The sequence below is a fragment of the Pediculus humanus genome, genomic scaffold, assembly GCF_000006295.1.
Source record: "Pediculus humanus corporis 1103172108218 genomic scaffold, whole genome shotgun sequence".
Taxonomy (NCBI): domain Eukaryota; kingdom Metazoa; phylum Arthropoda; class Insecta; order Psocodea; family Pediculidae; genus Pediculus; species Pediculus humanus.
The window spans coordinates 67,795-80,237 of record NW_002987788.1 but is presented as its reverse complement, the minus strand read 5'-3'; the positions used below and the strand labels follow the sequence as shown (position 1 = coordinate 80,237).

At 27.2% G+C, this 12,443-nt stretch overlaps 3 protein-coding genes across 3 annotated transcripts in view; 2 read left to right on the top strand and 1 right to left on the bottom strand.

Moving 5' to 3' along the window:
• Phum_PHUM447830 (Spindle assembly abnormal protein, putative) overlaps positions 1 to 1,879 on the top strand; it is a gene marked incomplete at both ends in the record, with an annotated part of 2,544 nt that extends 665 nt beyond the window's left edge. Inside the window, 6 exons of the mRNA XM_002429637.1 lie at positions 20 to 252; positions 352 to 724; positions 803 to 1,010; positions 1,085 to 1,291; positions 1,367 to 1,535; positions 1,693 to 1,879. Coding sequence (XP_002429682.1) covers positions 20 to 252; positions 352 to 724; positions 803 to 1,010; positions 1,085 to 1,291; positions 1,367 to 1,535; positions 1,693 to 1,879 — 1,377 coding nt within the window. The remainder of the gene's footprint in view (positions 1 to 19; positions 253 to 351; positions 725 to 802; positions 1,011 to 1,084; positions 1,292 to 1,366; positions 1,536 to 1,692) is intronic.
• Positions 1,880 to 2,087: 208 nt separating this feature from the next.
• Phum_PHUM447820 (Low molecular weight phosphotyrosine protein phosphatase, putative) lies at positions 2,088 to 3,121 on the bottom strand (the record flags this gene model as incomplete). Its single annotated transcript, XM_002429636.1, has 3 exons — positions 2,088 to 2,571; positions 2,759 to 2,799; positions 3,101 to 3,121. 3 exons carry the CDS (start codon positions 3,119 to 3,121, stop codon positions 2,088 to 2,090), a joined length of 546 nt encoding a protein of 181 aa, XP_002429681.1.
• A 1,351-nt stretch (positions 3,122 to 4,472) lies between these two features.
• On the top strand, positions 4,473 to 8,934 carry Phum_PHUM447810 (histone-lysine N-methyltransferase, H3 lysine-9 specific, putative; the record flags this gene model as incomplete). The annotated part of the gene is made up of 12 exons (XM_002429635.1): positions 4,473 to 5,498; positions 5,567 to 5,827; positions 5,906 to 6,087; positions 6,166 to 6,378; positions 6,683 to 6,980; positions 7,058 to 7,230; positions 7,299 to 7,457; positions 7,551 to 7,760; positions 7,838 to 8,050; positions 8,138 to 8,432; positions 8,521 to 8,696; positions 8,778 to 8,934. The coding sequence occupies 12 exons, from the start codon at positions 4,473 to 4,475 to the stop codon at positions 8,932 to 8,934; spliced, it is 3,363 nt and encodes a 1,120-aa protein (XP_002429680.1).
• Positions 8,935 to 12,443: the final 3,509 nt, after the last annotated feature.

Genomic DNA, 12,443 nt, shown 5'->3' with positions numbered 1-12,443 from the left:
AAATGAATTGCAATTAAAGGTAGCTGAAGAAACTAATTATTTAAAATTAGAAACAAGTCATCAAATTTCAGAGGAGAGAGAAAAGATAACAAAATTGCAAAGCGAATGGCAACAAAAGTTAGAGTTAGAAAAATCTCAACTCATTAACCAACATCAAAAACAAATAAATGATTTGAATGAACAAATAAATTCTTTGACCTTTAATAATAAAAATTTATACGAAAGCAGGTGTCAACTTGAAACATCGGTAAAGTAAGTGTGACTAATATTAATTTCCTGTCACACAAAAAAAAAAAAAATCAATTGTCATTCAAATAAAAAATTGTTTTTGTTTTTTTTGTTTTTTTATAGAGAAAAATCATTTCAAATAGAAGCTTTAGAAAAACAAAATATGCATTTAAATCAAGAAATAACACTTTTAAAAAGGCAAACTTCTCAATTAGATCAAGACTATCATGAAAAAGATAAAATGGTGATTAGTTTAAAAACTAAATTAGCTGTTGCGGAACAAGAATTAAAAGATAAAAGTAAATACCTTGAAAAACAACAAGAACTTTTAAAATCTGCCAACGAGCAAAAAGCATTTTTGGAAGAAGCTTTGAATGAGAAAGAGGTTCAGTTACAAAGGAAACAATCTGCTGTTCAGACATTGTCTGCTGATCTCATGAAATACAATGATCTGATTGCAAAACTTCAATCCGATTTAGCTGCAAATAAAGCCAAGGTTTATATTCGACAATATGTTTATTTCAAATATTTTCCCCTATAATAATAATGCAAATCCTTTCTTTTTTTTCTGTAGATGAAGTTACGAACCGATATAGCATTGGAACAGGAAAAAGTTCTAGAAAAAAAAGTTCAACAATTAACATCTCAAGCCAACACGATTAAAGAATTAAATGAAAAGATATTAAAATTAACAGAAGAATTAAGTGCAATCAAAAATGAACTACAGGAAGCCAATAAAAAAATCGAAGAAAAAGAAATGACCATTAAAAAAAATGATAATGGTAAATATTTCAAATGTTGATTATCATCATCGAATTCATTTTGTTTTAAATATTTCAAATTTTCCACATTGCAGTCATAAATTGGTTAAACAGACGTCTCACAGAGTGCAATACAGGTTCTTCTCAATCACCAACGTTGATAACATCGACAAGAACAGAAAACGATTCAATATTGGCCATATCTCAACCGAAAGGAAATATATCAAATTTAGCCAAAGGATGGCCTCCATGGTTAATTAATTCCATAGCAGGATGTAACAGCTCTAATGGTGATTCTACAGGTATAAAACTCATCTCAACTGAATTTTTCAACCGAAAAAAAAAAAAATCAAATGATTTTTGTATTTAAATAATAGGAGCATCATCAAACTGTACAAATTCATTTATACCCTCAAGTATTAATGCGACTCAAGGAAATGTAAAATCTGATACATTAAAAGAACCATTACAGTCAAAGTGCGAAGAACTGAAAAAAAAGGAAGAGAAAAATATAGATTTTAACGGAGTGACAGATTTAAAAAAACAGTAAGTAATTAAATTTTCATTTATATTTATGTGTATATATATATATGTACATATACATATATTTACATATTGCAATGCATACTCATAATGTTAAAATTAAATGTTAATTTTAGCATATAGGCATATATAATGATTACATGAACATTCTCTCTTTCAGATCAAAGGGTCTTGATCCAAAATATTTTCAAAGTTCAATTGACAAAGATTTTATTTTTAATCCACAAATAATAAAGAAAAATATTACTGCTGTTGATAGCATTAAAAGTAAAGAACAGGCTAAATCTGCGAATGGACGAAAGCAAATATCTGCATATTTCCCTAAAACTGCTCCTACATTACAATAGTTTTTAAATCAATTTAAGCAATGAAATAATAACATAAGAGATATATATATATATAATAATGTATTTATAAATGATAAAAACTGAGAAAAGAAAAAAAAAATTATTTAATTATTTATTGTAAATTTTTTAAAGACTTTTAAGATTTCTTTTAATTTAATAAGCAAAGCAAAAAATAAATAAATAAAAAAATAAAAGTAAATAGGCATAATTATTTATGATAAGATTCTAAAAGAGCTTTAGAACATCTTACACATTGTTCGTAAACTTTTTCGAAACCTTTAAGATCGGAATCATAATATGGATCTCTGATTATTCTTTCACCTTCTGGATCGTGAATACCGAAAAGTTCAATTTTAGCTTTACAAGAAGGAGGAGCCATTTGTTTTAATGTTTTCACATTCTCTTCATCCATTCCGAAAATAATATCAAATTCGTGAAAATCAGATTCTCTAACTTGTCTAACCCTATGTTCAGCTTCGACTTTATGTTTTTTTAACGTCATTAACATTCTGTTATCTCCCGATCCTCCAACGTACCAACTTCCAATTCCAGCACTGTGCACCACCCATTGATTCTCAACTCCTTTTTCCTTAGCCAAATGCCTAAAAACGCACGCTGCCATGGGAGAACGGCAAATATTACCAAGGCAAACAAATAATATTTTGGTTTTATGCATTTCAATAGACATTATCCTGCAAACGAAAAAGTATAAAATTCTAATAAAAAAAAAAAAAAAAACAACTAAATCGTTGCCAGCAAAAAAAATAATGAAAGAAACGGTTATCTGATAGCGCTTAATTGAAACGAGTTATCACGCATTAACTACATGACCTTGACCAATTTTATCTCGCGAATCACTAAAAACACGTTTAACAATACCTGAACGTTAGTTTAATTGATAAATTTCCATAAGTGTAATGCTGCGCAACAAATTAAAACAACTTACCAAAGTTAAATAAAAAGTATAACTCAAGAAATTTCACTGAAGAAAAATTTCAAAAAATAAGTAAAAAAAAGAAGAAAATTAAAAAAATAAATTTAACGGAAAACAACAAAATCTGGTATAAACACACCAGGCAACTGAACGTTAAAAAAAAAAATACACTGGGTTTATGAATTATTAAAATCGCGTGCGTTTAACGTAAAAGAGGGAAATTTGTCGCAATAAGTAAAATCTTTAATTTCTTCCTTAAAAAATTTTTATGTAATATTAAGTATTACTTTGCTTTTAAAAAAAATCATATCAAATACTCTCGAATGAGTAATTAAAAAAAAAAAATTATTATAAATATGAATCTATTCAAGAAATAAAAAACCTTCTCTTGAAATAAATCTAGTTATGTTAAGCATTTAGCTAACTAACTTCAGATGTTCAAAAAATTAATTAAAATATTTGTGTCTTCCCTACTAAAATTCCTATTAATGCAAAAAAATTACAAATTCTTTACATAAATTAGTTTTAAAATTGAACTCAATTATTATTAAATAATTAAGATTGGAACTTTATTATTAATAAAGTATCATTTTTAAACTTTACTTGACATAATAATATAATCAAATTTTTTACATTTTAAAATGCAATTTTAACACTCATAAAGTTTTCATTAAAAAAAAAAAAACATTTGAATAGTCTAGATTTACGAAAAACAAAAGAAACTATCTTTTATATTTTAAATTTATTCATTTTTACTAGTATTTTACTCAGATTATCAAAGACCAACCAAATTACTTGGGACGACATTTTGTTTTTTATTCCCATATATCTTAAAATTTTTTCATTAAATAAAATTGCATATTTAAATTGATTAGAGTATATATAAATATTTTAAAATGATCCTTTGAATATTAATAATTAAAATTTTATAATGGACTTACCTTAAAAATCACTTTTAATATAATTTTATCACAAAATAATTTTTCTTTAATTTTTAACACACACACACACACACTCACAAAAAAAAGGTAACCGCCAAAATTAGTGCTTGAGAAGAAACGGTAGAGGCGCTGTTGATAAGCCAGTGCCAGCTGTGGAAATACAAAATTCCAGCTCAGAAAGGAATTTTAAATAAAACCGCTGGTTAGGTATTTTTATTTAATTACAATACTATTACGGAATTTTCAAGTTATTAATTATAAGTAATAATTTTTTTTGTTAAAAATATAATTGTAGTACATGATTAACTACATAATTAATTTAATAATTGAAAGAAAATAAGACGCCCCAGTAAAGTTCAACATGGGGATACTCGTTCCGGCCTTAAAATTTAAATATTATCCGTATTTTAAAAGTAATTTTTTGAATTATTTAGAGAGATTTTAATTGCTGACCATGACGCTCGTTAATCATTTTAGGTAAATTATTGTTAAAATTGACACTTGTTGTTCTTATTTAAAACTTTTAACATAAAGTAAATAAGTTGTAAAAAATTATGGAAAATGGATTTGTTAAGTAATGTACACACAAATAGATTTAAATAAATTTAATTACTACTACTTTAAATTTTTTTTTATTGTTGCAGTAATTAGGTTGTTTTAAAAATAGTAATTTTAAACAAGTCTTTAAAAAGAAAATATTGTCTTTAACTTTTGTAAAATGAAAGAAGAAAAAGAAAAATCATTAGTTATTTGTGATATTGATTACAAAGTAAAGTATTTAAATTCAGATGAAACCTTTGATATAAAAAAGGAAGAGAATAATATTAGCAAGACACCACTTTTAAAAGAGAATGAAGAAAATTTTATTATTAAAACAGAAGATGTAACTGATGAAAGTTCTTCAAGTAAAGAAATGGCTACAGAAGTATTTTTTGATTCAGATGCACATGATGTGAAAGAATCAAAACCTTCTAAAGCCAATAGTGGTGATCAAAATTCTATTCATTTAGATAATAAAATGCCATCTCAAACTAAATTGATCTTGAGGCCAAGAAAGACTGAAACAAATACAGGTTCTGATTGTGAATCTAAAATTAAAAAGCAGAAATTAATAGTTTGTAAAGCAGAAAACAAAAGTGCAATAATTAGTGAAGATAATTTTTTATTTAATGATACGTCTAATAGTATTTCTGATCCTACAGTAGATGTATCTCAAAATTTAGAAAATGATAATTTTCAAGTCCCTGTCAGTAAAATAATTGAAAATTCAGAAATGAACAATGCAGGAACTACAACTGATTGCTGTGAAAAAATTATAGAAAATGAAACAAATAACTTTGAATCTCCATCAAATTTAAATCCTGTTTTTGAAACAGGATTTGAAGTTGTGGATAGTCATGTACCTAATAGTAATATTACATCAGTATCTAGAATAAAAAAGCTTAAAAATACGAAAAGGAAAAAAAAAAGAAGAGATAATGGGTGGACTAAAAAAAGAAAAAGAACTGATAATCATCAGGTCGTCAAAAATTTATGCACTGTTTTAGAATCTAAAGAAATACAAATAAAAAATGATGAAAGTATCACTCAACCTATAAGTAAAAGTGTTAATTTAAAAAAGAAAGATGTGGAAGGATGTGAAATTGTTCAAAAAAAACCCAGAGAATTTGCAATACCATCACCCAGTTTAGCTGATATTTCCGTCAAGGCTGCTATACCTGAATCGACAGCTACATCTCTTGAGGTAAAAACAAAAATAAAAAAAGGTTGAAGTGAACATAAAATTTTAAAATAAAAATTTTTTTTTTATAGGCATCTAAGCCAAAACTTTGTTTATGTCGTAAGAAACCTAATCTTTTTGTTAGTGGGAATAATAATACTGGTGATTTGTACTGCCAAGCTCTTGACTGTATCGATAGCAGAATAGTTGGTTGTTGCAACACCATACCATCTAAAGATGTGGGTTTGTATAGGGCTAGTGAAAGAGCTTCTTATCAAATGATGTGCATTGTACATCAACAAAGACTCTTGAGGCATAATTGTTGTCCAGGTTGTGGGCTTTTTTGCACGCAGGTAACATTATTTACTTTAATTAACTTTAATAATTAGAAATATTTAAATATGCTTATAATTTTTTTCTTTTCCCCTTAGGGAAAGTATTTAATGTGTAAATCATGGCATCACTTTCATAAATCATGTTTTAGTGATAGTAAAGATGGAATGTTTACTTGTCCACATTGTGGAGATAGTAGCACTCCGAAAACTATTATAGTTAATATTCATTCTCCTAAGGATCCTGTTTTTTTGCCGCAACAAAAACCCATTAGAAATATGTGAGTTTTATTACTTTTATTACTATTAACCTTTCATTACTTTAATTTATGTATATATTTTTTTTTCCCCACCGATAGGAAGTCTGCAAAAATGACCATTTCCAGAGGTAATGAGCAAAAAGTGGAAGAATCTGCGGATCCAAATTTTAATTTGCCAGCATCTTTATTTAAAATAAATGGGGAAGAAATATTACCTGTAAATGGAATCACACAAATTCTACAGAGGGATAAGTTAGCCCATTTATTAAATATTGCTTGTAGATCATTTTCTAAAATATGTTGTAGTAATAGGTACGTTTGGATAGCATTTTTTTTTTTTTTTTAAAATAAATTTAAAATAGTTTTGTTTATTAGTTTTATATTAATAATATATACATAATAGTGGTATTCATTTAGTGAAGCAATTGTTTTAAAATATTTTTAAAATGTTAGAAAAAAATTTAAATAATGGCATGAAATCATCTGTCAAACTGCTCTAAGAATAAAAAATGCATGAATTTAAGTCATTTTTTATAAACTTTTTTTTATAAAATGAGTTAAAAAATTATTTATCATGTTTAATTGTTAAGAATGATTAATAAATTATTTATTTTAGATATTCATTTAAAAGTTTATACAACGCTGCTCAAAATGGAGACGTGGAAAAATTAATAAAAGTAATTGCTAGCGGTTTGAATCCGAATCACGTTTTTGATGAGCACAACAATCAAACCGCACTTCATTTTGCTGCCGGAAATGGACATTTACCCGCCGTTCATATTTTATTACAAGCAAAAGCTCAAATAAATATTTTTGATTCGGAACAAAATACTCCCCTGACTGCTGCCATCAATGCCAAACATAATGACGTCGTTAAATATTTAATTAAATGTGGCGCCGATCTCATTTTAAAAGTAAATTTTTTTTTTTTTCTTTTTTTTTAAACTTTATTTTTGAGGAATTTAAAAGAAAATTGTGTTTCAATTTTCAGGGTGAAGACGGTATGACTCCTTTACACATTGCCGCAAAATGTGGAAACGTCGGAGCTTGTTTTCATCTTTTGAATGGTACTCATCTTCCTAATAGATACATTGATGGTTTGGATGATGGCGGATGGACTCCCATGGTTTGGGCTTCCGAATTTAATCACATTGACGTTGTCAAGTAATTTATTAATAATATTTTTTTAGTTTATAGAGTATTTTTTTTTTAATTATTTGACTTCTCTGCAGGTTTTTAATCAGTAAAGGAGCTGATTCTTTAATAAAAGACTCGGAGCAAAACATTGCACTTCATTGGGCAGCCTTCGGCGGAAGCGTGGATATCGTCGAAATATTTTTAAACGAAGGATCTGATATAAATTCCGTTAACGTTCACGGAGATACTCCTTTGTGAGTTATTATTAATTATGTTTAGACCCGCAATTATGTGAAATCTCGTGTTCAATCAATTTTTTTCCGTTTAAATTGGGAAAATTTTTACAGGCACATAGCAGCTCGTCAGCAAAAATACAGTTGCGTTTTGCTTCTTCTCGCTCGCGGTGCTCGTTCCGATGTTAAGAATAAAAATGGCGAACTTCCAAGAGACTGCAGCCACTCTCCTTCCTCGGACATATATAAGGGAATAACTTTAAACATGGAAATCAGTGCTCTCCTGACAAAATTTCAAGATCGAACTCCGAAAATCGTATCAAAGTTGGTGAAACATACGATATATAATAATTTTTATTTTTTTTTTTTTAAATCAAATAATGATAAAATATGTATTTTAGCGATATATCCAGGGGAAAAGAAAGGAATCAAATTCAGTGTATAAACGAAGTGGACGACGAGGGTGAGCCGGGAAATTTCGTTTACGTTAACGAAAGTTGTTTCACGTCGAAAATAACCGTTCACAGGACCATAACGTCACTACAATCGTGCAAATGTCAAAATGTTTGCTCGTCCGAGGGATGCAATTGTGCCGCCATCAGCGTGAAATGTTGGTGAGTGCAATGGTGAAAAATAAAAAAAAATTTCCACCGACGTTTCGTTTAAAAAACAAGAAAATGACAAGAGGAAATTTTTTTCAGGTACGACACCGACGGGAGATTGAAACCGGATTTTAATTACGTCAATCCTCCGTCGATATTCGAATGCAATCAAGCGTGTCACTGCAATAGAATAACATGTCGGAACAGAGTCGTACAAAATGGAGTCACGTGTAGGTTTCAATTGTTCAAAACGGAGAAAAGAGGTTGGGGAATAAGGACGCTCAATTCCATACCCAAGGGAACGTTTGTTTGCGAGTACGTGGGAGAAATAATATCGGATTGGGAAGCGGATCACAGAGAAGACGATTCGTATTTATTCGATTTGGAAAATAGGGTAGGCTTATAGACATATTTATTCTTGTCGATTTGTTTCCTCTTTTTTTTTTTTTTTTTTTTAAAAAGTAAATTTTGGTTTTGTCAAGGATGGAGAAACGTATTGCATAGATGCGAGATACTACGGTAATTTTGCCAGGTTTATTAATCACATGTGCGTACCTAATTTGATGCCCGTTCACATATTCGTAGATCATCAAGATTTAAGATTTCCAAGGATAGCTTTTTTTGCCAACAAAGATATTTTACCAAACGAAGAATTGGGGTGAGTACAAAAAGAAAATTTTTTAAAAAGAGAAAATGAAAAAAATGTTTTAAAATTTTCTCTTTTCGTTTGAAATTCCAGGTATAATTACGGTGATAAATTTTGGGTCATCAAATGGAAATCGTTTACGTGCGTTTGCGACTCGGAAAAATGTCTATATTCGGAAAATACGATACAAACAACATTGGAAAATTATCAAAAAAAATTAACCGAAGAAAATTCGCAAGAAAGCAAATAAATAAATAAATTAATTAATTAATTAATTAATAAAATTAATTTTAATATTTATATTTAAATTCGCATGATTAGAAATTAAACTGAAGAATCACATTTATATTTATATAATTTTTTTTTTTTTTTTTTGCTGTTTTAAATCGAATAAGAAAACTTTTTATGGCTGTATGTTTCAATCGTTTTTGAGTGTAACTGTTTCCGGTTTTTTTTTTTTTTTTAAAAAGGAAAAGGAAGGAAAAAGACCGGGAAAAATATTATTAAGCAATTAAATTGTAATTAATAATTTTTAAAAAAATTTTTTTAATTTACTTCGCAGGTTTTTAATGCTAAACCTAAATTAATAAATAAATAAATAAATAATTTTTTATTTAAAAATAATTAATAATTTGTATTTTACATTTAAATTCGAATCGATTGAATGAATCAAAAAAAATGTTGATGATTATGCAGGAAAATAGAAAGAAATACATCGATTGATTTATTTATTGATTGATTTATTGATTGATTGAATTTTTTTTTTTTTTTTTTAATTAAAATAATTTGTGATAAATAAATTTTAGGTAAAATTAATTATTATTATTATTATTTTGTTGTTTTCATTAATTTTTTTTTTTTCGTTTTGTTTTTTATTATTATTGAACTCTTGTAAATATAAGTTTGTTTTTTGTTTTTTTTTTTTTTTTTTCTACGATAATGATAATAATAATAATGGTAATCGATCGCACGATTAAATTTTAATTTTTTTGAAATTTTTTTATATATTATTATTATTATTATTATTATTATTATTATCATTATTACTATTTTTTTTTTTTTTTTGGTTTTTCTTTATTTTTATTATTTTTGATTTTCTTCCTCTCTTTATTTGAAATTATAATTTGTTTATTATTATTATTATTATTATTATTATTATTATTATTATTATTATTATTATTATTTATTATTATTATTATTATTATTATTATTATTATTATTATTATTATTATTATTATTTAATTTTTTTTAATAATTATTATTATTTGTTTTTTTTTTCCTCTTCATCAAAGTGCCAAAATTTATTTTTCGATTGAAATGAAAATAGAAAAAAAAATAATGATAATTATGAGTTTGCGTGATTTTTTTTTTTTTTTTAAAGTATTTAATCGTTTTAAAGATGATAATAGGTTTAGTGTGTTAAATTCCTCTATTATCATTATTATTATTATTATTATTATTATTATTATTATTATTATTATCATCGCGTTCTTTTTTTTCTAATGGAAATAATCTCATCATTTAAAAAAAAAAAAGTAAATTGTATATAAAATAGGTATTTAGGTGTTAATAATAATAATAATAATAATAATAATAATAATAATAAAAATTATTCCAATGAGCATTTCGTTTTAAAGGGGAGAAAGAGGAAGAGAGGGAGAGTGAGAGAGTGAGAAAAAACACATAATTTATTATGATGATTAATGGTAATAATGATAATATTAATATTAATAATAATAAAATTATAACAATCGATTATAATTAATTATTAATAAATAAAATACGATATTATTTATATTTAATTTTTTTTTTTACCCTTTTGTTAACGGTTAATTAATTAATTAATTAAAAATAAATAAATGAAGATTTTCTAGAACAAAAAAGAAAAAAAGAAAAAATGGACCCGGACGTATTAAAAAGAGAAGAAAAGTTTGTAAGTTTTTAATTTCATTTTTTATTATTATTATTATTTTAATAAAAGTTTGAATAATTTGTCGTTAAATTAATTTTTTTTCTTTTTGTTATCTTAGGAGAAATGCAGCATTTCGTACTAACCTCCCCCCACCCGGTAGCAGGGAGATCGTGGGGAGACTCAGCAGAAACCACTACTTAACTAAAACTCGTGGACGTGTTTCACCGTGTTCTTTTTCCTGGAGGGAGGGGCGTTTGTGGGAGTACTCAGGTTCACACTCGCAAGGGTAAGAATCTTACCTTAGGAAGATCCCGTTACTTCCTCTTTTTACCCTTCTAGGGACAATCTCGATCTGTTACCATCGTTCCTATCTCTTCCGCAGAGTCTGTGAGTGTCCGGGGAGAGAGAGAGAGAGAGAGAGAGAGATGTCCAGGGTCCCGAATCCCGTTAATCGTTCATTTGTCTTCCCTATTTTGGTCAAGTTTCACCCCCTCGAACAAGGGTCGGGGCATCCCCAATGCCTCGAAAGGGTTCTAGATCACTTATCCTCTTATTTAGGTACAGATCTGCTCCTGTTTGAACGAGCTGAAATTCCCACTTCCAGGATTTGAACCCACGACTCTCAACTCGGTGAGACTTTTGGGCTTATTTTCCCCTTTTCAAACTCAACCTGGCTATCTAGAGCTTCCTCAAGACATTCAAATTGAAGATTAATCCCTAGCGGACTTCTAGTCACGTGGAAAATCCAATCCCAAAACCCCCCGCCCCTAAACATCCTGCATACCTAGCCTCCGAGTAGTTGGATCACAAGGGTACACCATTCCTCCCGGCTAAAATTTACTTTTCCAAAAAATTTTTTTTTTTTTTTTGGAAAGGGGGAGGGTCCATTCGTAATAATCGAAAAAACAGTATTATTATTATTATTATTTCCGTTTTTTCGTCAATGTCCATCCTCCATCTTTAAATTTATGAAATTTGATTCAATTTATCGAACAAAAGATATTTGATACCAATATTGAAAAAATAAAATGGACCTAAATAAAAAAAAAAAGTTTAAAATTTAAAAAAAAAAAAAATAATTTTTTTTAATAGTATTTATTTACTCTATGACAATTTATCCGTTAAACTGCGACCTCGTAAAACCCTCGAAAGTTTTTCTTCTTTTTTTTTGTATTTTGTTTCATCGTCGTTTCAAAATGTCGTCCGAGAAAAAAAAATTTTTTTATTTATAAATTTAAAAGAACAAAAAAAAAAAAAAAACAAAATGTCGACCCAATAGAAAAATAATGTTTTTTTTTTAGTTTAAAGAAAGGAAAAAAAAAAAAAAATGGGAAAAAGCAAAAGGAAAATTTTATTTTGTTTTTTTTTTTTTTTTTGAAGAAAATTTGATTTAGATAAAAAATAGCAATAAATAAAGTTTCAAAAAGAGGAAAAAAGAAAAAAAATTAGGGAAGAGTGAAAATAAAAGAAAAAAATTATCAGGAAAGGCGATAGCGAATTATTGATTCGTTTTTTTTTCTTTTTTTTACCATTTGTTGACTATCGTAGAACAGAAAAATTTACTTTCATGCTGATTTAACCAAGGATAAAATTAATAAAATTTTTTTTTTCACTTTCGTGACTAATGAAAATTTTTTTTTTTTAAAAAAAAGATTTATCCGGTTACAAAAAAAAAAAAAAAAAAAAAAAAAGCACTCTGCACGAATTATAGGTCAAAAAGAACTTGAATTTCACTATCATCATCATCATCATCCAAAACATCATCATCGTCGCCATCAAAAACATCAACAACGCATCAACAACATCAACAACATCATCGTCATCACCATCAACAACATCATCATAAT